Consider the following 23212-nt stretch of genomic DNA (forward strand, 5'->3'; position numbering starts at 1 on the left):
CACGCCGGCCCGCGCGGTGCGTGGCGCCTGTAACCATGGCAACTCCGCGGGGCCCTCCCCTAGCGCTTGCGTCGTGCGTCCTCCCGAGTCTAGTTGTGCGAGGGCAGAACTTGCGGAGCCAATGGGAGCCAGGGCGCAGCCAGGACGGGGGTGGGGGGAGGCTTATGGGACAGCTGGGCGGGGCCGGGGAGGGCAGGGCCGCGCGGAAGTCCTGATCTGCAGGTGGCGCCGGCCGGAGGCTGGGGCGTTGCTGCCACCAGTGGGCGGGGCAGCGGGGCAGCGGGGCGGGGGCACCCTCACCTGTCCGTGTGTGGGGATCAGCCTGGGCTCCGTGGCCTCCGCTTGCACCGGACGTGGACCCAGTCTACCGGTGGGCAAGATAGAGGACTGAGCCCAGGCACGCACGGCTGGCCAGGTAGGGCACCTGAAGTGCAGATCCGCCAGGCCCGCTGCCGGCCTTGAATACGCGCTGCTAGGCAGTTTCCAAGAAGACGGGATCTGTCATAAGAGGGGAGGTAGGGCTTGGGTGCCAGATGTCGGGTTGGGTGAAGACTCACAGGAGAGCCACGGTGAGAGGGCGCAGAGCGGCCCCTGTGTTGGCGGGGCTAAGAGTTTGGGGTATAGGGTCGGGGTGGTGTGTGCCTTTCTCTGTGGTCTCCTCACTCCAGAGCAAGGGGCTCTGCTTCCCCCCTCCCCTCACTGCACTCCCTGCCTTCCCCAGCACCACCTGGGGTGTGGTCATGTCGAGGCAGGGAAGGCCCAGGGAAGGGGCTCATTCAGGGGCAGGGGCCACTCTGCAGGGATGCTGGACCTGACAGCAATGCAGTGCTTCGGAACTCCCCTGGGCTGGGTTTCTAACCAGTGGGATGGAAGGGCCTTTCCTTCCTGGGGTGCATTTGGGGGAACTAGATACGTCATGAATGTCAGCCCTGAAAATGGAGGCTGCGCTACATCCATTCTTGGAAAGAAAAATCAGGCCCTTCCAGCCCAGGTGACTCAGAAAGTCAGTCAGCAATGTTCGGGGTCCCCAGTTTAGGCTTTCAATTAGAGCTGAGCGGCTCAGGAGGCCAGATCCCTGTCCGTGGCTCCAGGAGTAGGCTTTCTGCTGGGGGACAGGATCCTCACAAACACCTGTGTCTTTGTGGGTCACTCCCCTCTGACAAGCTGGGAGGCAGGGTGCAGTTGTGGGAAATCGTGTTTCCATGAGGAGAGGGCCACCAAGTGGTGGGGGCACAGGAGACAGTGAGAAAGAGTCCCGCAGCCTTTCTGGAATCAAAAAACTGGCAAATGTGAAAAAGTGCATAATTTGTTTTATTGAACAGGCTGCTTATGTACGTTTGGAGGGCCAGGTTCAAGGACTCTGCATCCCTCCAGGACAATAGCCTCAAGAGAAGAACAGACAGAGCAGGAAGAGATGTGGGGTTTCTCCAAGGAATGAGGCAGAACAGGGATTTCTGCAGATTTGCAAGGAGACCCCGACCGCTGAGCACCGGGTTACAACCCCACGTGACCTTTGTCGTGTTTGGCTTGGGCTCTGGGTCTGGCCTGATCATGTATTCTTCCAGCTGAGTTCCAGAAATTCAGAGGGTAGACTTAGAGAGGCTGCGTTTGGGACCCGGTGTGGAGACGGAGGGTCCTTTATCCTGAGTCCCCTCAGCCTAATCACTGTAGCTGAGTACCAACACCACCCAGGCCCCCAGGTTGGCCGTGGAGGGAGAGCAAGCCTGGCAGGTGACCCAGGGGTCCCACTGCTGTGCCCCTCCCTTATCTTTGTTCCCTTTCACCCCGGAAGGTGTGATTGTCTCGTGTCATGTTGACAAGCCATCTCTCTTCTCTGTCAGGTGGGATCCCCACCCCCGCTCAGCCTTCTTTCTGCATGGATGCTGAAGGACCAGGCTCACTTGAAGTTCTGAGTTTGAGCAGTAAGGTGGAAACAAAGAAACCAATGGAAACAAAGAAACAAGTCATTGTGGCAAAGCTCCCCACCACAGAGAAGCTGCCCTGAGTGGAAGGGAGGGTGTGGGCATGCCCATTTGTTTCGTGTCTCCCAGTGCTCTTCGCTTTCTTATTGCAGACCTGCATGGTTACAACAAAATGATCTGCAAAACTGAAAATATTTACTCTCTGGCTTTTACAGAAAAGGCTGACCAGCCTCTGGTTCCCGTACCGGTCAACTGATTGGAGTACCTTTCCAGTTTGGAAACATCTGGGCAGGCCCAGGTTTGCAAAATTCTTTAAGAGTAGTTATGGAGTTTTGCTTCTAAACATTTTTATGGCTGTATACTTCTGAGCTGAGGTTGTGCTGTGTAATTCTGAGCCGGGATTTTCTCAAACTGTTTCTTATTTCTTATACCGGACACCCCTAAATTCCAAGGGGAATGGGATGTTAAGGAAGCCATGGAGTTTAGGAAAAAGATACAGATTTCATTTCCATTTAAGCATCGATGTATCTCCATCCTAGGCAGTATCGGTTCTGTGGTATTGATAGGGGAACTAAATAGCAACCAAATTTATAGAAAATAGTGGGTCATTGGGTACACAAGTTCTTCTTTTCAACATTTTTGTAGTGTTTGCAGTTTAAGATGACCGTTCCTGAGAAACAGGCAGCCTCTTAGAATGAAATAGCATTTTCCCTGAACCATACTCAATTTTTATTTCGTAGACAGCAGGAAGGGCAATCACACATCCAACACTTGGGGACCTCAAAGATAAAACGTAACTTTCTGGGAGCACACTCCCCCCGTCTCCCTCTGCTCTTTTCACTGTCCCATTGTCCCTGAAGGCTGTTTTGTATCTTCTGCTCATGACTTCAGTAACTCTTCCTTCTCGTCCCTCAGCTGGTAAGTTTACTTTTCTACTTTGACCAAGCAAACTGAAGCCAACAGAAGAGAACTTTCACCAGCAACTCCCAGCACATCCGCTCGCCTTCTGATGTCTGTGACCTCACTCTCGCTGCCCCACCTCTTATTACAGGTGACATCGAAAGCCAGATCATCCAAAAGTCACCAGGGGGCCCATCCATACAATCTTCTCCGGGCTGTCACTCCCACATCCATCCTCTCTGTCACTACCTCATCTATTTTGTTCTCCTGCTAGTTGGCTCCTATCAGTATATAAAAGTCCATCCTCTTAAAAGAAACAAACAGCACTCCTTGACTCTAATTGGCCCCCACCAATTGCCACCCCATGTCTTTGCAGCAAATCTTTAATGAGTCGTTTAAACACACTGTCTGCATATTCTCTTGAGCCATTCCCTTTTACACCCACTCTGGCTTTTCCCCTGATCCCTCGCTCTATGGAAACTGCACTGTCAAGGCCATCAGTGACCCCACGTTGCTAAATATAGTGGTCAGTTTTTAGTCTTCATCATGCGTGGCCCTTTGGCAGCATTTGACCCAGCTCTTCCATTTCTCCTCCCCCGTGTTCCTGCTTCACTTGGCCTCCAGCCCATCGCTCTGCTTTCGATCCACTGGCTGGTCTTTTGCCAACGTCTCCTCTTTTTTCCAAGTATTTACTGCGAATGTGCCTCGGAGTTGGGTCCTGGGTCTCTCCTCTATCTCACAGCTATACTTTTGGTGGAAGCAACCAGACTTGGAAATTGACATGCCATCAATTTCTCGATTTGTCCAAAACTCCCTGATTGGCCTTTTCCATTTGGAACTCTCTCCCTGATACTCATATTTTTTCTCTTTCATTCATCTTGCTTTCACATTCATACATATGTTCTACTGTGTAAATTACTTTTCCAAATTTTGAATCAGTCCATACATATCATGTGAAATGCTCAGATCTCTATTATTTCCACTAAGATGCTTATTCTACCTTAGAACCTTTCTGCATTTCTGTATTTATGTCAATAAAGTGAATAGTATTTCTACAAGCCTCATAGTTAAACAGTGTGTTTGTTTGGGGCTACTATGTAACATGAAATAATGATACATCAACATAGTCCTTTTTCATTTAATTTTATGTAACACCAAGATGAGGTTTTTGCACTGAAGACTGTTTCATTGAAATTTTACCTACGTTATGGACAGTCAGTTTATGTGAAAGCCCTCATTTCTCCCCTTTTCTGATATATTTTCCATTTGGCTATTATAACATATACCTTGGCATGAAATAAAATTCCAAATCCATTCACATAATAAAATTAATACATTTAAATTATATTTTTTAATGTTAAAAAGAAAGAAAAAAAACCCCAGACTCTTCTACCTATTAGGCATTTCTGTGGCAATATCTAATAGACTCCTTAATCATGACATTGAAGAACTGAGCTGATTCCAGCCCCTTTCCACCTGCTCAGCCCCATCTTGTCCCATCCCCTGTGGATGGAGAGGACATCCATCCCATTTGCCAGGTCCAGATGTTGGAACCATGTTCTTTCTTTCTCTTTCTCTTACACACACACAGACAGCAAATCCAGCTTGTTAGAAAATTCTGGCTACTCTGAATTCATTAACCACGTACTCCCTGTTCCCCACCCTCCTAGGAGCCACCTTCAACCCCTTGTTGGACACCAATCAGCCTACTTCTTCCATCTTTGCTTTTCTACAATCTCATCCACACAGAGTCGGAGGGAGCCTATAAAAGCATACATTGAGGGGGTGGGTGTAGCTCAGTGATACAGTGCATGCTTACCATGCATGAGATCCTGGGTTCAAACTACAGCACCTTCACTAAAATAAATAAATTAACCTCCTCCCAAGAAAACCCAAAACAAAAGCATAAATTGGACATCACCCATCCCATCAAAACTCACTAAAAGGGTCACCATTCCATTAGGAGCCAAAGTCGTCCCAAAGTCTTCGAGGACCCGGCCTGCTCTGCCTCTCCGCCCACACTCTCCCCATCACTCTGGAGGCCTCTGGCTCCGGCTCTTCCTTCTTCCTCCGGATCTATTCTGCTTCAAGTTCATTACTCCTTGAGATCTGCCAGGATTGCCTTATTCCCTCCTGCCTGCCTCCCACCCCACCACCATCACCTGAGTTTGCTCCTATCACTCTTATTTTTCCCCAACCTCTTGCTACCCCCATCATGTTGCCTGTTTTCTCTGCTAAAACTCTGAGCCCCCAGTGATGGGGAGTCGTGTCTATTTTGTTGACTAATAAAGCCCAAGAGCCTTGGGAACGGGTATAGTTACTAGATTCCCATAAGTAGTAGGAGCTTATACAGATTTGCTGAATGAATGCAGAGGTCCTGGTCCAATTCGATGGAGCACTTCTGTGTCCTGCTCAAAGATTAACTCTCCTTTCCTCCTGAGAGAGGGTGACCACTTCCTTGGTGACCAAAGGCAAGATCAATTTTCTTTATGCTGTTAACCTTAGGCGGGGAGACTGGGGGATCTTCATTTATATTTTAAAATTTGATTCACTCTGCAGTTTGTCTCCTGTCTATGCATCCTTTTGAGAAACCGTTTATGAGTGATCATTCTTCCATCAGATTGAACAGGATCCAGGGGGAAGTACCAAGCCTGTCCCATCGGCCATCCTGTGTGTCATGTCCTGTGACCCAGTGGATGCTCAGCACGTAAGTGAACCAACAGGAGTGAGTGAAGAGATGGGAACATCTCATTATTGTGGTGGCTGCATTCTGTCCGATGCCTTGAGATTTGGGGAAGGGTTTACAACTGCGGAGGCGAGATGTCAGGTCCTCTGTGCTCTTCCTGAGTGCCCTGGCCTTACCCATTCCCCCAGCCCCCTCTGGGCAGCCAAGCCCAGGAGCTGGGCCACCGGCGATTGTGCTGATCAATAATCCACCTCACCCAAAGTCCGGGGGTAAGAGCGGCCAGCACAACTGGTTGTAGACTCTGAAGTCAGGTCCTTGGAGGAATTCCTCACTGAACAATGTTTTGGACCTTTTATTTTTCTCTATAGCCTCCAGCTGAAGAAACAGATTGCCTTAGGTACATGAAAGGTGAGGACACCTACTATCCCCATGGAGCCCAGGTGGGGCTGGGAGTCTGCTGTTTGTACAGCCGGTGGGCTCGTGTTGCTTTGGGCATCCCTGTGCCTGAATTCCTGCAGTACACTCGGTGGTAAGGACGGGGGTGCCTGGCAGGGAGGGAAGCGGGTCGGGGGACTACACAGCTGGGGAGACGTTAACCTGGGGTGAGCGGGAGCCGGCTGATGCATGGAAACTCGGTGCAGGGAACTCTCCAAACTCAGAGAGGTTCCCACTCCCGCAGGGTCCCTTTGATCAGGGTGCTAGGCTGTCAGCACTGCAGGGTCCCTGTGAGGATCATGGTGCCTTCAGGCAGTGGGAAGTGAGGGGTCCAGTGGCAATTAAATTAACTGTGCACCCAAAGCCAACCCCCGTCTCTTTCAGCCTGTTTCCTAATCTGCAAAACTGGAATGATGTTAACCATCCCGCAGGTTTGTTGATGGGCTGGGACACACTAGACTGCCAGGAGCTGGAATTCCTCTGTGCCCTGATTGTAATCCTTCCTTCACACTATTTACTCTCACAAGTTCAGTCTCTCTGTCTCTCTCTCATTCACTTGTAACTTTCTCTCCTGCTCTGGTTTCATTTGATTCCCACCCTCCTCCCAATCCCCAGATGAGTGAAATTAATTTCTGTGTGTCAGTTCCAAATTCCCGGGAAAGATGCTCTGTCCCCTCTGGATTGGTTGTCCAACCCATCAGTTGCAGTCAGAGGAGTGAGTCCCTCTGTGACCAGAGGAGGGGCTCTGCCCAGCCCCCCAGCCACCACTGTGGGAGCACATAGCTCTCCGAGGAGAAGGTACTGGCTGTGACTTGGTGTCACTAAGTGTGAATTTATCTCTCCTCTTGCCCCACCTTCATCCTCCTAAACAAAGATGAAAATTAAACACTCCCGAGATTTGTGTCATGGAACACTCAGGGTGGGGGCTAAGAGGGCTGGATTCCCTGCTGAGTGTAAGGGGCTACAGTGACTCCCCAACGAGAGCCTGTAAAGGAAACAGCACCGGCCCCACCGGACACTTAGGGTGCTGAGTCTGCGTGACATTGAGCCAGGCTTCTGACCACAGCTCAGGGGTCTGGTCTGACCGGTTAGTCTTTGAAACCAACCAGCTTTGGATTCCTCAATCCCTCCCTGAGGTTTTACCTGAACCACGAGCTTCTGTATCTCTGAAGACAGATGATGAGGACCCTTCACGTAAGGCATTTGCACAGCCCTGTGCGGGAATTTGTGCTGCACGGTCTGCCCGGCGAGCTGACCAAAGTTCGTATTTTACTGATCTTAGAAATAGTCTGGTTTCCTGATGCACTGTTTCACTGAACAAGCAACAGAAGCCACCTCTGGCTGATAAAAGCAAAAAAGGGACTTAATGAAAAGATACTGGGAGGGTGCATGGAGTGGCCCAGACCAGAGCCGACCCGGGGGCCGTAGGAGATATTGGGGAGCCCCAGGCACCAGGCTGCGCAGGGTTCTACCGGGCCCCCTGCTGCCCCAGCAGGGACCCCCCTCCTCCTGACACTCCACCTAACTGCAGGTTCATGTCCCGGCAGGGCCAGGTCACACTGAAGCCACCAGCACACACCTCAATGGGGGAGTTGGCCCCTTCTCAGCTGAGGGCGTTCCTGGTGTGGGGAGAGGCCCAGTTAGAGGAAGGCGGTTCCCCTACTGTTCCAAGTTAATGCGCAAGTCAGTGTCCATCACTCAGGAGAGCCGGGCTGGACGGACCTCATTGTGGTGACTAGGCCTTCTGAGTTCACGTATTACTTTTTAGGATGGAAGGCCCAAGAGGGAGAAAAAGTGGAGGTTCTAGTACTTATTTTATATTTCCCATGTACCAGGTGCGGTAAGCAAGCCACTTCAGACAAGGCCCATAACAACCACATTAATAGGCCACGGAGAAAGTCATGCAGTCAGGCCTCTGCAGCCCCGAAACCCGTGTCCTCATCAGTTCCGTAGTTACCAGTGGAAGTTGTAGGGATATATGGGACTGTGTGCTCCTGTGGGGGCTGGGATGTGTGTGTTTAAATCCACATCTTCAGAAACTCGGCCAGAACCACAGCCACTGATTGTCTGCATGGAGGCAGAGGAGGGGAGGCTTCCAGCCTCTGGTCCAGCTCGTGTGGAGCTCAGAAGTTGCTCCTTCTGTCCTGAAGACAACACCAGAGCTGAGGGAGCTGCAAACCCACTGCTCTTCTTAGATCCACAAGAAAACTGAGGGGGAAAGCTGCTCCCAACACAGAGAGGCAGCCGGGCAGGCTTGGAGAGTCACAGCTCCCAGGGCAGAACCCGCTTTTGTAAGAACCCCGGGGGCAGGCAGATTTAACAGGTCCCTGAGGCCAGCTGGAGGCTCAGCGTGGGGAAGTCCGAGTGTGACAACTCCAAGGGGCCAGTCAGAGGGGCCCCCTGCTCTTTTTCATGCATTTTACCTCCAGGACCGTATCCTGTTCTCAGAGTGAAGATCATAGGAAAACTCCTCATGGTTCCTGCCAGGAAAGGAAAAAAATAGCTCTATTGAAATACACCCAGAACATTCTCTTCCATTGTGGGGGGTTGTGTTTTTTTTTTTTTTATGAGAAATTATTTTACCAGAGCCTAACCTACCTGGGGGAAGGGAAATACTTTCTGTGTCACCCAAATTGGGGTTTGGGAAATAGACACACTTGTGGAGGTCACAGCTCAGGGCACAGGCTCAATGAGAACTAATCACAGGACTACAAATGCCCTGCTCTGTCCCGCTCCCCCAACACCTTACCTCCATGTCAGTAGGGCTCCTGTGTAATAACAGGAATAAAATTAAAAGAAGTAAATGTCTCAGGAGTGTCTAGGGAAAACCCAAAGACAGCGGGGAGATGAAAACAAGGACACACGGGTGGGTTTAGCCTCTCGCACGAATAGCTGTAGCAAACTACACACAGCCCAGCCCCAGTAGATAAACAGAAAACCTCACAGAAGAAACTATTTATTTTGGTTCTCTTACCCAGTGCATTCCATGGTGCATCCTCGCCTAGAATTGAGTGGAAGCAAGTCCATCTCAGAAGGGACATACCTGAAGAGAAATGGCTTTCCAGACTCTGAAGGGCAGAGAAAGCACCAGCCTGGGTTAGAGAAAGGTGAGGGGTGGGGTAGGGGGTGGGCTGCCTTCTTCCCCAAATAAGGAACCTTCCTGAGGCCAGCACAGTGGGAGGGAGGGCCATAGGGTGGAAGCAGCCAGACTTCTTCCTGAGAAGTGATAGGATGCCTCCAAGGGACCATTCAGGTGCCCAAACTCTGTCCTGATGGTAGGAGCCAGTCGGTCTGCCTCAGAGCCCAGGACTGAGTTGGGCGCACAGCAGGCCGGTCTTACTTGGCCGGATCAATTTCACTTCTCCGAAACCCCGTGTAAAACATGAAGCGTGGACGACCTGGTGAGCACAGCTCTGCCCTCAAGACCGGTTTCAACTCCTCTCTTCCCAGAGAACAGCATCTCTGAGCCCGTCCTGGGTGACTTCACAGAGATCACCCTAGTGGCCCAGGCTAGTGACCGGGAACATGTACCTTCCTGCAGCCAACCCCAGACGTCCACTGATGCATCATATACTGGCAAAGATGTGAGTTCCTGTGCATTGGTCTAACAGCAGAGACTCTGCCACAGGCCCAAGAGGTGGTGTGTGGGACAAGCAGGGGTGCAGGAGTGTACGCAGTGCAAAGGTGTAAGTGGTGGCAGGGGTGCAGGGGCTGTGGAGGGTGCAGGCAGTTCAGGGGATGCGGGGGTGCAGGCAGTGCGGAAGGGCAGAGAGTGGCAGGGGTGCAGAGGTACAGGGAGTGTAGGGGTGCAGGAAGGTGCTCAGGCACGTGGCCATGGTCAGAAGGCAAGTGCACATCCTCGCAGTCAGCCTGACCCCGGGAGATTAGTGCAATGGTCTGGGGTGGCGGAGGGGGCGGCGGCGGCGGCGGCGGCGGCGGCGGTTGGTGGGAGGCTGCCCGGGCAAGCCGGTCGATTTCTTCTCTTCCCTGCAGCCTGGCCTGGGGGGGCGTTGGCCGCCGGAGATTCGCCAGATGTTGGACTCCAGGTAAGCTTGCTCCTGGGTGGTGGGGCGGTTAGGTCAGGGGGCGGTGGCAGCGGCAAGGGGGCGGAGCAGGGCTGCCCCTGGCGAACTGATGGAATAGCTGCCTTCTCCCGGCTGCCGGGCCTGGGAGCGGCCTCTGCTGCCCCAGGTCGCTGCACACACCTGTCCCACTCAGCAAGCTGAGTGGGGAGTGGAGGCGGTGACGTTAAGGTGCAGGGCCCACGGGGATAGGGGGTCTGCCGCACGGAAGCCGGTCAATTCGCTCCGCTCTCCCCCGCGGCGGAGCCAGGGGCGGCTTCTGCTGCCGTAGAGGCGGGACGCCGGTCTCCAGGTGAGCTTGGTCCTGGGAGGCGGCGGCGGCGGCGGCGGCGGCTGGGGGTTGGGGTCCGTTCCAGGGAGCTGCTCCATTTCTTCTCTCCCCCGCGGCCTGGCCTGGGGGCGACCTCTGCCGCCAGAGATTTGCCTGAGGTCCGACTCCAGGTGAGCTTGCTCCTGGGAGATGGGTGCGGTGCAGTCAGGGGGCTGGGAAGTTGGTGGCTGCGGGGATAGGGAGGCTGCCCCGGGGGAGCTTGAGGATTAGCTCCCATGTCTGTGCCGCGTGGCCTGCAGGCGGCCTCTGCTGCGCCAGGTCCCGGGACAACCCTTTCCCACTTTGCCTGCTGGGGGCGGGAGGCAGGGTAGTCATTGTGCACGGGTGGCGGGGTTCGGGGGCCTGCAGCGGGGGAGCGGGCCCATTTGCTCCCATCTTCCCCGCGGCTTGTCCTGGGGGCGGTGTCTCTTGCCCTGGGTTAAGAGACACGTGTATCCTAGTCAGCCTGGCCCCAGGAGGCGGGCGTGTTACGTTGGGGGTGGTGGCAGCAGCAGCAGGTTTTCCCATGGACCTGGTCCATTTGCTCCCATTTCTCCCCATGGTTTGCCCTGGGGGCGTTCCCTGTTGTCCCTAGTTCGCCGGACGTCCATCTCCAGGTCAGCCTGCTCCCTAGAGGCGGCCACCGTGAGGTCAGGGGGCAGGAGCGGTGGCTGCTGTGGGGGAAGGGGGCTGCCATGGGGAGCTGGTGGTTTGGCTCCCGTCTCCCCGATGGCCTGGTGTGGGAGTGGCCTCTCCTGCCTCAGATCACCAGACACACCTGTCCCATTTAGCCTGCTGGGGGAGGGGCGCCCTGGGAAGTGCCTTTAAAGTGTGGGGGAGGCGACGGCAGGGGTAGAGGATCTGCAGCGCGGAGCCTGTCAATTTGCTCTCCTCTTTCCCACGGCCAAACCTGGGGGCGTACTCTGCTGCCCAAAAGCCGGATGCCCGTCTCCAGGTCAGCTTGCTCCTGGGAGGCGGGCGCGATGCTGTCGAGGGGCAGAGGCAGCTGCGACGGCCGGCTGCCCCGCCTAATGGGGCCACTTCTTTTCCTCTCCCTTGACCTGGCCTGGGTACGGCCTCTCCCGACCAAGATTAGCCTGAAACCCCACACCCGGTCAGGTTGCTCCTGGGAGGTGGGCGCGGTGACATCAGGGGTTGGAGAGGAGGGGGGGTCTGCCCCTGGCGGGCTGGAGGATAAGCTCCCATCTCTCTGGAGGCCTGACGTGGGGGTGGCCTCTGCTGCCCCTCATTCCCGGGTCACCCTTCTCCAGGACATATTGCCCCGGGGGTGCTGTAGGCTGCGGGGGCGGCGGGTTGTTGGCGGGGGTATGGAGCTTGCCGCTTGGGAGCTGGTGGTTTATATCCCATTTCCCCCGCAGCTTGGCCTGGGGGCAGCCTCTGTTGCCCCAGGTCGCGAAGCACTGTTTCCCTGACAGCTTAACCACCGGAAGTGGGCAGGATGTGCTGAGGGGGCGGAGGCAGCCGCCAAGGCAGCGACGGAGGGGGCTGTCCCTGGCCAGCCGGTCAATTTGTTCCCATCTCAACATTTGCTGTCCCAGTTTCGCAGGACGCCCTTCTCCAGTTTATCCTTCTCCTGGGAGGTAGGCTCAGTGCATGCAGCCCAAGGTCTGGGCTCTCCCCTGGGGAGGGGCAGAACTCTCTTTTTCTTCTTTGTCTTTATTCTTCAGCAAAGTGGTTACTGGCCCCAATTCTTAATTCTGAGAAAGTGTAGCCTGTGTTACGGAGGAGCTGCTGGACAGTGAGGTTTCTGGGTGGGTTTTCACATCACCTGATGCCACAGGCAGGCAGGAAATCTATTACTTAGAGCTTCTTAGTCTGGAGTTGGGGGATGGCCCCGCCATCCTCACCATGCTTTTTAAAAATGTGTTACTCCCCTCTTTTTCCTAGGTGACATTTTAGGTTATTGGGTCCCAGATTGCTGGCACACTCATCCCTGTTCTCAAACATCTTTTAAACTTGGGTGAAGTGATAAGTTGGGGAAGAAGATGATTTACTGAAAGGTAAGAATACTTAAATTTGCATTAAAGCTACATTCTGTCAATCTTTCTCAAATGATTTTTCTCTGATTCTAAATCCATGACCTAGTGAATGTTGTACTCCTGTGTAAATCATCGATCTTCACATCACACTTGTTGAGTGGTCAACGAGATTTTTTATTTAGATTATTCCTGAAAGGAAAAGCTCAGGCTTTTGAGAATTCCTTTTCTGATGTCACCCAGGCAGTCACAGTAGAAGACAGAGCTGATATAAAAATCCCTCACCTGCCTGAACTGCAAAGCTTCTGGGATTACTGATCCCTGAAATGCAGGTGACTCTTGATGATAATCTGTGGGTTGGTTTACATGATCAGATTCTTCCAGTCCTGTAAATGGGTCCCGTGGCCCCAGCCCCGGGAGAGCTGGTCATAAGGGCCATATCGTGAGGGGTGGGATGGGAAGGCAAGGTCTAAGAGCTGGCATCACTGAGATTCCACACTCGCTAAACACAGACCCCAGAGCCTAATTGTTGTCAGGTTCTGTTCTGGATTTGAGAGTGTGTTCGGACATGATTCTTGCCCTTCAGGGGTAACTGCCTGGGTGGAAGTAACCTTTACATAAATCTGGGGAGGATGACAATTAAGTAGATGGGCTGTTATGATTCTCAGTGTGCCCAGGCTCGCTCTTCCAGGCACTCGTGGGACTAACGAGAGTCATGTTATTCACTCATACACTGATTTATTACCCTTGAATTGATCATTTGTCCCACAGTAAGTGAAACAAGCGATGAGGAACCTGAGTTTTGTCCCCTTTCCTAGCACTGATTGTATCTGTCAGTCAGGCGCCCTGCGTATGCATTGTGAAATGGTGGTATTTCTTGCCCAATGGGACTGCACTGTCAGTTCTGAGAATCAGGGGAGACACGTGTGTAGGACAGCACACTGACACATATGGCACCCCCCCACCCCATGAGACAGCATTGTCGATGCTCAGGTGACCCGATGTAGACCACGGTGCTAAACCTGAGCATGTTTAGTGATCTTGGTGGCTATGAAAATACAGACTGCCTGTCCCTAATTCTGGAGACTCTGAGGGTGTGCACCCCAGAATTCTGCATTTTAAGAAGCACTTTAACTAATTCTGATGAAGATGATCTGAGTGTCCCACTGAGAAACACTGGTGTGCGATGCACCAGTATTGAGGATTCTCAGGGAGCGATGTCTTTTCAGGATGGTCCAAGGGCCCTCACGAGACTTTTGCCTTGGGTGTAATTGTATGTGTTCGAAAGTGATGTCTCTCACTTCCAGTGCTTGTCAGCATGCTCTGGGCAGGGATTTGCTCTCAGCAGATATCAAAAACTATAAGTCTTCAGGTCACCGAGCTAGAGTGTGAGCGATCTTTTATTTTGGTTTTCTTTATTGCAATGCGGAGTCTCCCGAGAAGAGATTCAGACTGAAAAGCTTTGTGTCGGACTTTGGAAGACCGCTGGTGACCAAGGGGTTCTCTGGCAGCACAATGACGAATCTAGGCCCCTCTTTCACTGCTACGTCAATGAAGTGGACCGCTTGGACAAGGCCAAAGCTGGTATCCCAACCATAGCCCTTGACAGTGATGTTCGGCTCCAGGAAGCCATCAGATGCAGCAGGTGGCCAGAGGAGGAGCCGAACGGGCTCATGAAATGTGACACCCCCAGCTTCATCAACACGGACCAGGACTCTTCCTTTGGGGAAGATGATCTCCTGATTTTGGAACCACCTATTGTTCTAGAAAATAAGCCAGGTGCCCAGACCTCACACAAAGACTTGAATTGGAAATGTGCTTTGTCAAGTGTTTCTCTGAAGATGTGAAGTCTGTCTTTGTATGGCAGGAATTCCCCTTTCACAAAATTGTATGTGTTTGTGTCTGAGAGAGAGAAATGGAGACAGACAGAAAGACGGAGACAGAAGAGAGCCCCCTCAGAAGAGAGCTAGTTAAGGTGAGTTTTTGTGCCTTAGTAAACATTTGGGGTTTTGGGGGGGACAAAGTATTTACACTGTCTCATTCTCCTCGTTGGAAACCTTGGCCCCGTCCTCAGTGTCAGCGGACTTGAACTGGGGTTGCCATGGTGCTTTTCATCTGGCGCTGCCACTTCCACGCTCTGCCTTTAGCACGTTGCTTTGCCTCCCAAGGCTGCCACCCTTTAAACTGTAAGGTGAGGAGTCTGGAGTAGATGATCCATCCCAGCTCTGCTGTTTTGCAAATTTCTGATTTCGTATTCGGATGAGGCTGGGATACACCCAGAGCAGTATAAACCAGGCCCTACCTCCTGTCTCTTGCTGGGGCATCCCTCAGGTCTGTGCCTTCTACTCAAGCCTTTACTGAGCCCAGCTTTTGTGAGGAGCCCAAGTGCCTACCGGGATGGCAGGAGACCTGTCTCTCGTGGTCACGGTGGCAGACATTTCTATTGGTTGTGCTGAAACAGCTCTTCTGAGATCCTCCGGCCACCCTTGCTCCAACCTGAGGACAGAACTACCGTTCCTTTCCTAGGAGGAGGATCAATCCATGGTGCATTTTATGACAATCCTGTCCCCAGGAATGCACGGAAGGTTATCAGCTGAGTGAGGGGAAGTGCCTCTGTGTCTCTGTGTCCCTGTATCTCTGTCTGCTCACAGTGCCCTGCCACCGGCTACTGAACAAGAAAAGTGCTATTCACCATGCTGTGTCTTTTGCAGATGTGTAGGTGATGGTCTTGTGGCTCATGTGTGGGCTTTGTGCTGGGATGGTGAAGGGCTTATAAATACCTCATCAACATGTATTCGAGATGGCCTGGTGCCACACAGACTTGATTCATGAAGGCATCAAGCCTGCACAGTGGTTTGGAAACAACTTGGTTTTGATCAGTCACACTGCATGCATGACTCACTGCTGATCTCTGGGTGGTTTTTTCATTTTAGATTTATTCACCCAGTGTCTTGCTTAAGCTGAAAAGTACATTTATTTCACTAGAATATTCTCAGATTCTTTGTTTTCACACATCCAGTTGTTTAATTCCTTTAAAAATCATTTTGTGTTTATAATGCCTCCTAATATCTATCATCTCTAGGTTCCCAGTGGCCTGAGCCATGCACCAGATTTGATGTAGGAACTGTTCCACCAAAAGAAATCCCTTTGCCATAATATCTTTTGAGGAAAATATTACTCTTTATGGCTCTAACAGTAAATCGTAGAACACAGCATGGAACATTTATTGTAGTTAATACATGTTCATGCAAAAAGAAATGATATTTTTATTAAACAATGTTGATTTTAATAACTTTTACTAATGTGAATATTATTACTCATAATTTAAGTAACCAAATAAAACCACAGTTATTTATTATGAAGTTTGAAAACTATTTACACTGTCTCTCAATTAGAGGTAGCTTTATTAGAAGACTGAAGGGTATTTAAAAGATGGAAAAATACCCATGATGACACCATCATTTTTATTAACTAAATATCAAGAACTGTGCAGGGTTAAGATTTAAACCTCTGCAAGCTGTCAAGTTAGCATGAGGTAGTTTGTGGATGCTGCCAGAAGACAGGAGACTCCCCCAGGTTCAGAGACAAAGAACTTCTTGCCAGCACAGCAGGCAGCTTGGGGTTAATGTTCATGTTGTTTCCTGAGTTTCTTTCCTTTTGCTGTTGTAACAAAGGACCACAGACTCAGTGGCTTAAAGCAATACACATTCATCATCTCACTGTTCTATTGTGCAGAAGTGCAAAGTCATTGTCAGTGGGCTAAAACCAACGTGTGGCCAAGGCTACATTCCACACCGAGGCTCTAGGGAGGGATTCGTCTTCCTACCTTTCCCAGCTTGCAGAGGTGTTCACACTGCTTGGCCCAGGGCCCTGTGTCACTGTGAACTCTGCTGCCACTTTACATCTCTGTCTCTGACTATATAGATATAAAGGAAGAGTCTTCTACATCTGGTATGGACCCTTTTTCCTAAATGGACATTGTATCTCTATTTATGTGCAGATTAAAACCCCTTCCCTCCAGGGTGTGGTGGCATCAGCTCACAAGATTACCACTCTGGGCTTTAAGTGTCCTCTTTGTATTGTCACCTGGGAACTTCTCTTTCCATAGTTAGCTCTGTGGTACATTTGTTGTTGTATTTTACTGGGCATTACTGAAAGTTTTACTTAAAAGAGATCCTAATTAGTTCTGTTTACCTTTTTCCAGAGCTGAAAGCTTCAGTTCTCGAGTATCTGTTTGATTTCTCTTAAAAATACATTCCAGTATATTTCTCTGGTGAAAGTCTTTACCCTGTTGTCTATTCTCCCATAATTTCCTTATTTTCTTGAATATATTAAAAGTATTTTATAGCCTTTATTGGTAACTCTGATGCCTACATCACCTGGGGGTTTGCATCCTTTGTCTAATGTTTCTTATTCTCATATTATCCGTTATATAGTCTTGACATGTTGCATGTCTTGAAATTCTTTATTACATGGCAGACATTGCAAATGAAAAATCCATATGTTATTTTCCGTGAGAGGTTTTCTACCTTCCTGTTAGGCAAACAGGGTGAGGGACTGATCATGTCGCTCCAATCAGGCGCTGAGGTGGATCAGGACTGAAGTGCCTTTTTTCTTAAAACAGCTTTGAGCTATACTTGGCAAAGTAATTTTCACACGTATGAAGTGTACAGCTAATACGTTTTGACATAAGTATATCCCCAATAAACCATGACCACATTCAAGACAGTGAACATACCCATCACCCACAAAGCTTCTCTCCTGCCATTTGTTTTCCCTCCCTCCCTCCCCATCTCTTCCCCTGGAAACCATTGATCTGCTTTCCATCACAACATATTGGTCTGCATTTTCAAGATCCTTGTATGAATGGATTAATGCAGTATCTACTCTATGTTGTCTGACTTCTTTCATTCAGTGTAATTATTTTGAGATTCATCTGTGTTGCTGTATTAATAGCTTATTTTTCTTACAGCAGATTATTGTTTAGTGCTGAGTTATTACTGAAGAGTTTGTTGTGAGCAGTGTTTGGATAGACCATCATTTGTTTCTCCATTTACTTCTTGATGGATGCATGGGTTATTTACAACTTGAGCTATTATAAATAAAATTGCAGTGAATATTTGGTTACAAGTCTTTATATGGACATATGTTTTATTTTCTAAAGCACCAGATGAGGAATATCTGGGTTATATGGTAGATAGGTATTTAACTTTTTTAAAGAAACTGTTAAAGACTTTTCCAAAATGGTTGTACTATTGTAAATTCCTTGTGGTGTGTATCAGCTCTGGTTGCTCTACTTCCTTACCAGCACTTTGTAAGGTCGGTCTTTCTAATCGTATTCATTCTTGTATGTATGTGTACTAGTATCTCACTGTGGTTTTTAAAAGCATTTCTCTAATGACAAATGGCATCTTTAATCAGCATCTTTTCATATGCTTATTATCCATCTGGATATCTTTACTGAAGTGTGTTTTCTGGCCTCATTCATTCATTCAGGTGTTTGCATTATTATTGAGATTTGAGACCCCTTTATTCTGGATCACATACAAAGAGAGACCTTTATCAGATATATGATCTGCAAATAGCTTCTGTCTATGGCTTGTCTTTTCATTTGCTTAGCAGTGTTTAGAACAGCTTTGAAGAGTCTTCATTTTGATAAAGTTCACTCTATCAGTTTCTTTTTAAAATAGATTATACTTTTGGTGTCATAGCAAAGAAATATTTGCCAAACCCAAGGTCATAAAGCTTAAGCCTATGCTTTTTCTCCTAGCTGTTTTATAGTTTTAGATTTCCTATTAAGATCTATGATCCATTGTGACTTAATTTTTGTATATTTTGTGAGGTGTGGATCAAAGTTCATTTTTTTTTTTTGCATATCACTATCTAATTCTTCCAGCACTACTTGTTGAAAACATCCTTTCACCACTGCATCCTTTTTGAGAATCAATTGTCTATATATGTGTTGGTTTAGTTCTGAACATTCTATTCTGCTCCATTATTCTATTTTCCTGTTTTACACCAACACCATACTTTCTGATTACTGTAGTTTAAAAAAAAAAAAAAAAAAAGGCTGAAAATCAGATAGTGCAAGTCTTCCAACTTTGTTTTTCTTGTTGAAAATTGTTTTGTATATTTGGGATCCTTTGAATTTTTATATGAATTTTAGAATCAGTTTTAAACTTCCTTACATCCAATTCTGCCAAAATTCCACCCATGTGTTTGGCCATCTCCAAAGCCACATTTTCTGAAGAAGTCTCTCTAGATCCCAGGTGAAAGGAATTTCTGTTTCATCTGTGCTCCAATCACATTTGATAATATTTGATTACATTTATTCATATTTGGCTGGATGTACTTGTGTGATCTTTCCTGCCATATAGTAAATCCCTGAAGATTTGGAATCTTGACTTGGTTCCCTCTGTCTGCTGAGAAAACTAGTTCTATGCTTTGCAGGAGTGAGCCCTGCAGTAAGAGGTATCTGCAGCACACATCTAGCTCATTGCTTGCATATCGTCAAGGAATCCTGCAGATTTAGAATTGTTTATTGATTGTTGCCTCCAAGACGGCTCAGCCTTTTTTATTTCTATTGCTACTGCTGCAGTTTCAAAGGAAAATGGGCTAATTATTTTCCAAATATCAAAACATACTGTAATTGAGCTGTGACGCAAATTATGTGCTGCTGTTTCTTAACAACCTGCTTAGTGTTCACAGGTACCTTCACTCATGGAACTTTTGGGAGAATGTCATATCCTCAGAGATAGCAATGCTGTCTTTGGCGACCTGAGCGGTAGTATCTGAACTCACTCCTGCTGTTTTTCCAGTGCCCCCTCTAGCCCTTCTCCAGCCCTCCATGGGGGGCCTGCAGTTCTGCCCTCGAAAATCCTGTTGCTTCTCAGGAAGAATTCCCTATGAAGCATATTCATGTCCTTCTTGTGGGGACATTCAGTCCAGAGACCTGACAGCAGGGGAAAATGTTTAGACTGCTTTTGGTAGAACGTAAATTCTTCCATACTTCTTAGAAGCAAATCCAATGAGGAAACTGTGTTGGCATCTAACAAATCAGCATAAATGTCTGATGAGGAAGATCAGCTTCCCCGTCCCACTCAGGCGTCATGTTGATGTGACACTCACCTTGGCTAACATTTTCTCCTGTGAGCAACGTGAAGTTCAAGACGTTATGAATGGCTTTTTGTTTTTCTTCCTTAGTCTATCCACATTCACTGTGTCTGGTGAGATTATATGAATCCTGCTTATTTTCAGCCCAGCACTAAGTTTTTAAAAGGATCACGTGTTTAAAAGGCTAGTGGACAATTTTTTAGAAGATCAAAATCCTTAGACTTTGGTCCTAGAGTTGAATCTTGGTTACTGGTGAATGAGAATTCCCGTTAAAATTTTAAATTCAGTAATATATAGTTTTCAAAATAGTTATATATTAGTCAATTTCATTAAACACTATAGCAGTTATTTACATTTAAGCCTGTCTCTGGGGCAATTTTGCAATGATTCCCTCCCTTTATTGATTCCCTCTTTATCAGAATCCTTGAGAGGTCCCTGTCATCATTGTCAGTATCATCATCATCATCACCATCATCATGGAACTGATTCCTCTGGGAGATTCTAGGAAAATAAAGAGCTGGACGGGGTTATGTGCAGGTCAGTGTGTGCATATACAGTAAGAACAGTTGTCAGACATTAGATTCAAATACCCATTCCATTTAGAGAAGAATGTGGTCATGAAATCCTGATGTGCTGAATGAAGGAAGCGATGGGAACAGGGTAGTCAATGGAAAGGAGGAGGAAGTGAGCGCAGCGGGGAGCATAGGTCCTTGGTTAGGTGATCAGCACATTGCTGAGAATGAGGGGAGTGTGATGGCAGAATCATGTCCCTCCCCGGCCACAGGGTAGCCACCTGTGACATGTTACTGTACATGGCAAAATGCATGACAGATATTTTAGGACAAAAATCTTAGAGGATTTCTGTCTTCTAAATTGTCTATCAGTTAGCATTTTAAACCCATGATACATTATTAAAGATTAGTGCAGGGGGACAAATAAAAAGGATTCATATAATCTCACCAGACATACTGAATGTAGAAAGGCTAAGGAAGAAAAACAAAAAGTCATTCATATGTGCCTTGAACCATAAAATGCTCATGAGAGGAAATGTTACACAAGGTGAGTGTCACAGCCACATTCATAATGCCTGAATGGGATGGGACAAGGGGATCCTGAGATGAGACAATAGGGTGAGTAGCCTGGATTGTCCAGGTGGACCGAATGTAATCACAGGGGTCCTTGAAATGGAGGACATTTCCCAGCTGAGTTTAAAATCAGAGGGAGGTGTAGCCACAGAGCAATGTTCAGAAAGGCTGCTGACCATGAAAATGGAGGAAGTCGTGGGGCACAAGCTAAGGAAGGTGGGTTACCTCTGGAAACTGGAAAAAAAAAACAACAACAAGGAAACATTCTCTTCTAGACCCTCTAGAAGGAAGGAAACCTGCTGCTACCTTGAATTTAGCACAGTGAAAACTGTGTTGGATCTCTGACCTCCACAGCCATAAGCTGATAAATCTGTGCTGGTTTAAGCTCTTAAGCTTATGGAAATTTCTTACATTGGTAAAAGGAAAATAACATAGTGAGCCGTAGTGTAACGGATTAAAGGTATAGGATGGGGTGTGGAGAGGATTCTGACATTTACACCTAAAAAACAACCAGGTGAAATGGGAAGGTGATTTAAGGAAGACTTACCTGGCAGGGCTGTTAAGCAGACTGGAGCGAGGGGAGCATTGGAGTTAGAGGAATCAATTAAATCTCTACAAGAAAAATAAGGAATAAAATGTAACAGGGCTTCAGTGATAGTGGATGTAGGAATGGAAATGGGCAGAGAGATATAAATATTACTTTGAAATTAGCTACAGGTTTGATGACTGCATGTTGGGGAGACTTAGCCGATGTGTGGACTGAATGTTTGCATCCCCTCAAAATCCGTATGTCGAAACCCCATCTCCCAGGGTGATGGTATTGCGAGGCGGGGCCTTTGGGAGGTGATTTGTAGGATAAAATGAGGTCATGAGAGTAGAGCCCTCATGAATGGGATTAGTGTTCTTATGCAAGCCCCCAGAGTGCTTGCTTCTCTCTGCTCTCTGGGATAGGAAGATATTGGGAAGACAGCCATCTTCGAGCAGGCAATCCTCTAAAGGATACATTGACCTTGAAAGTCTCAGCCTCCAAACCATAAGGAATATGCTGTTTGTTTAAGCCATCCGACACGTGGTAATTTGTTACAGCATCCCAGACTGACGAAGACAGTGGAGAATGCCTCTGAGTTTGGCACTGATTGCCTGGAGAATGCTGAAACCCAGGGAAGTGGGCAGCACAGACGTTTACTCATTTAATCCTGCCAACACAGTAGGAGATATAGTCCACATATTCCTCGCTACTTAAAAGGTAAGGAAAAAGAGGCACAGATAATAACAACGACAACAAAAACAACAATAATTTGTCCAAGATTCACACAGAACCCCCTGGAGGCAGAGTGAGAATTTATACTCAGGCAGGCTGGCCCAAGAGCCCCTGCTCATAACTAATAAGTCAGATCACCTTGCTTATGTGGATCAGTTTTTTCAACTGTGATATGAGGATACTGTGTCTAGTAACTTATAATTTCAAAATACATCACTGTAACGGAATCATTAGTCACAGGCCTTACAAACCACAGAAACCTACACATACAAAAATAACTCGTTAGGTCAAGATAACCAATAACGTTTTTAAATATTATACCTGCTGGGCCTTTGCAATAAAATGTCTTTTTATAATTCTGTCTGGCTACAGAATAACTTCATAATCCTGCATGTTGCTGGTGGCTCCCATGTTGGACAGCACGGGCCTAGAGATTTTAAATTACTTGCCCAGACTCACCCAGGAAGCTCGTGGTGGGATCCTAGCTATAGCCTGGGACTTTTACTTCCTATTCAACAAGTCCCTCATGGAAGTTTAGAAGCTTCTCCTTTGGTGCCCAGCTGTCTATCCGTACTTATAACATCTTGTCAGGTGTTCCAGCCTGCTCCTGAACATCAGCCAGAACCCACTTCTGCTCTATTTTGTCCAGGTAATACCTTCTAGCAACTTCCATTGCCTTTTTGGCATCAGTTCTTACCTGGAAGGTTAGTGGCTAGAGGTGGAAATGTGTCCACATGACAGGTTTTTCATAAACATAGCAGGAGTGTTCAAGAGAATAAAACGTCAGGAAGATGAGTAGAAGCAGGTCATTTAATATACCAAATGGGTACTTTCAATGTCTGTGTATCCGAGTCCAGGCTTGTTCTGCTCGTGCATTACAGGCCAATAAATCAGGAGACCAGGTTTTGGGGCAAGAAATAGCGACTTTAATTTGGAAAGCCAGCTGAGAAATGGTAGAATAATGTCCTGAGGAACCATCACCCCAAGTCAGATTTCAGGCTCTTCTTTTATTAAAAATGGGAAGTGGGAATGCTTGGTTGTTGCAAACTTGGTGTATGAATTCTTTGTTGTTAGAATCCTTTGTTCTTGCAGCTCTTCACCTGGGTCACATCCGTGTAAACCTCCAACAAACAAATGTTATTTTCTATTCTGTAACTTGTTATCTTTATGTGAATTGAAAAGTGTTTATATCCTTCAAAGTCAGAGCCTTGAGAATAGGTTCTCCTGTATATTTCAGGCTCTAGGCAACATTGTTTTACAAAAGGTGCAGAACCAACAAGACTAAGCCTAGGAAACAGGGCACAGTGTTAAAGTCAAAGGAACAGATCTAGTATGGAGTCAGATTTTTTCTTTCCTATTTCAGTAGTGCCATGGAGAAGGCAGTTTGGGCAGCTTTTCGTAGGGTCCGGGAGGCTTTCTCT

The 23212-nt window shown here is 48.1% G+C and overlaps 1 protein-coding gene across 18 annotated transcripts; it reads left to right on the forward strand.

The window, feature by feature from the left end:
• Positions 1-329: 329 nt before the first annotated feature.
• Positions 330-21770, forward strand: LOC141577137 (uncharacterized). Of its 18 annotated transcripts, none has more exons than XM_074361210.1 (14): positions 334-415; positions 1842-2220; positions 2838-2973; positions 5443-5529; positions 5877-6037; positions 6328-6374; positions 8922-9050; positions 9394-9527; positions 9937-9989; positions 10272-10466; positions 11772-11936; positions 12244-12356; positions 13764-14307; positions 14859-15200. In XM_074361210.1, exons 3-10 carry the CDS (start codon positions 2932-2934, stop codon positions 10294-10296), a joined length of 678 nt encoding a protein of 225 aa, XP_074217311.1. In that variant the 5' UTR covers positions 334-415; positions 1842-2220; positions 2838-2931; the 3' UTR covers positions 10297-10466; positions 11772-11936; positions 12244-12356; positions 13764-14307; positions 14859-15200. The 18 variants fall into 18 exon arrangements, with proteins under 18 accessions (XP_074217313.1, XP_074217311.1, XP_074217309.1 ...); XM_074361208.1 differs by having other exon boundaries at positions 10276-10466; XM_074361198.1 differs by lacking the exon at positions 10272-10466 and having other exon boundaries at positions 1842-2017; positions 2138-2220.
• Positions 21771-23212: the final 1442 nt, after the last annotated feature.

Source organism: Camelus bactrianus, chromosome 3 (assembly GCF_048773025.1).
Source record: "Camelus bactrianus isolate YW-2024 breed Bactrian camel chromosome 3, ASM4877302v1, whole genome shotgun sequence".
NCBI classification, from domain to species: Eukaryota; Metazoa; Chordata; class Mammalia; order Artiodactyla; family Camelidae; genus Camelus; species Camelus bactrianus.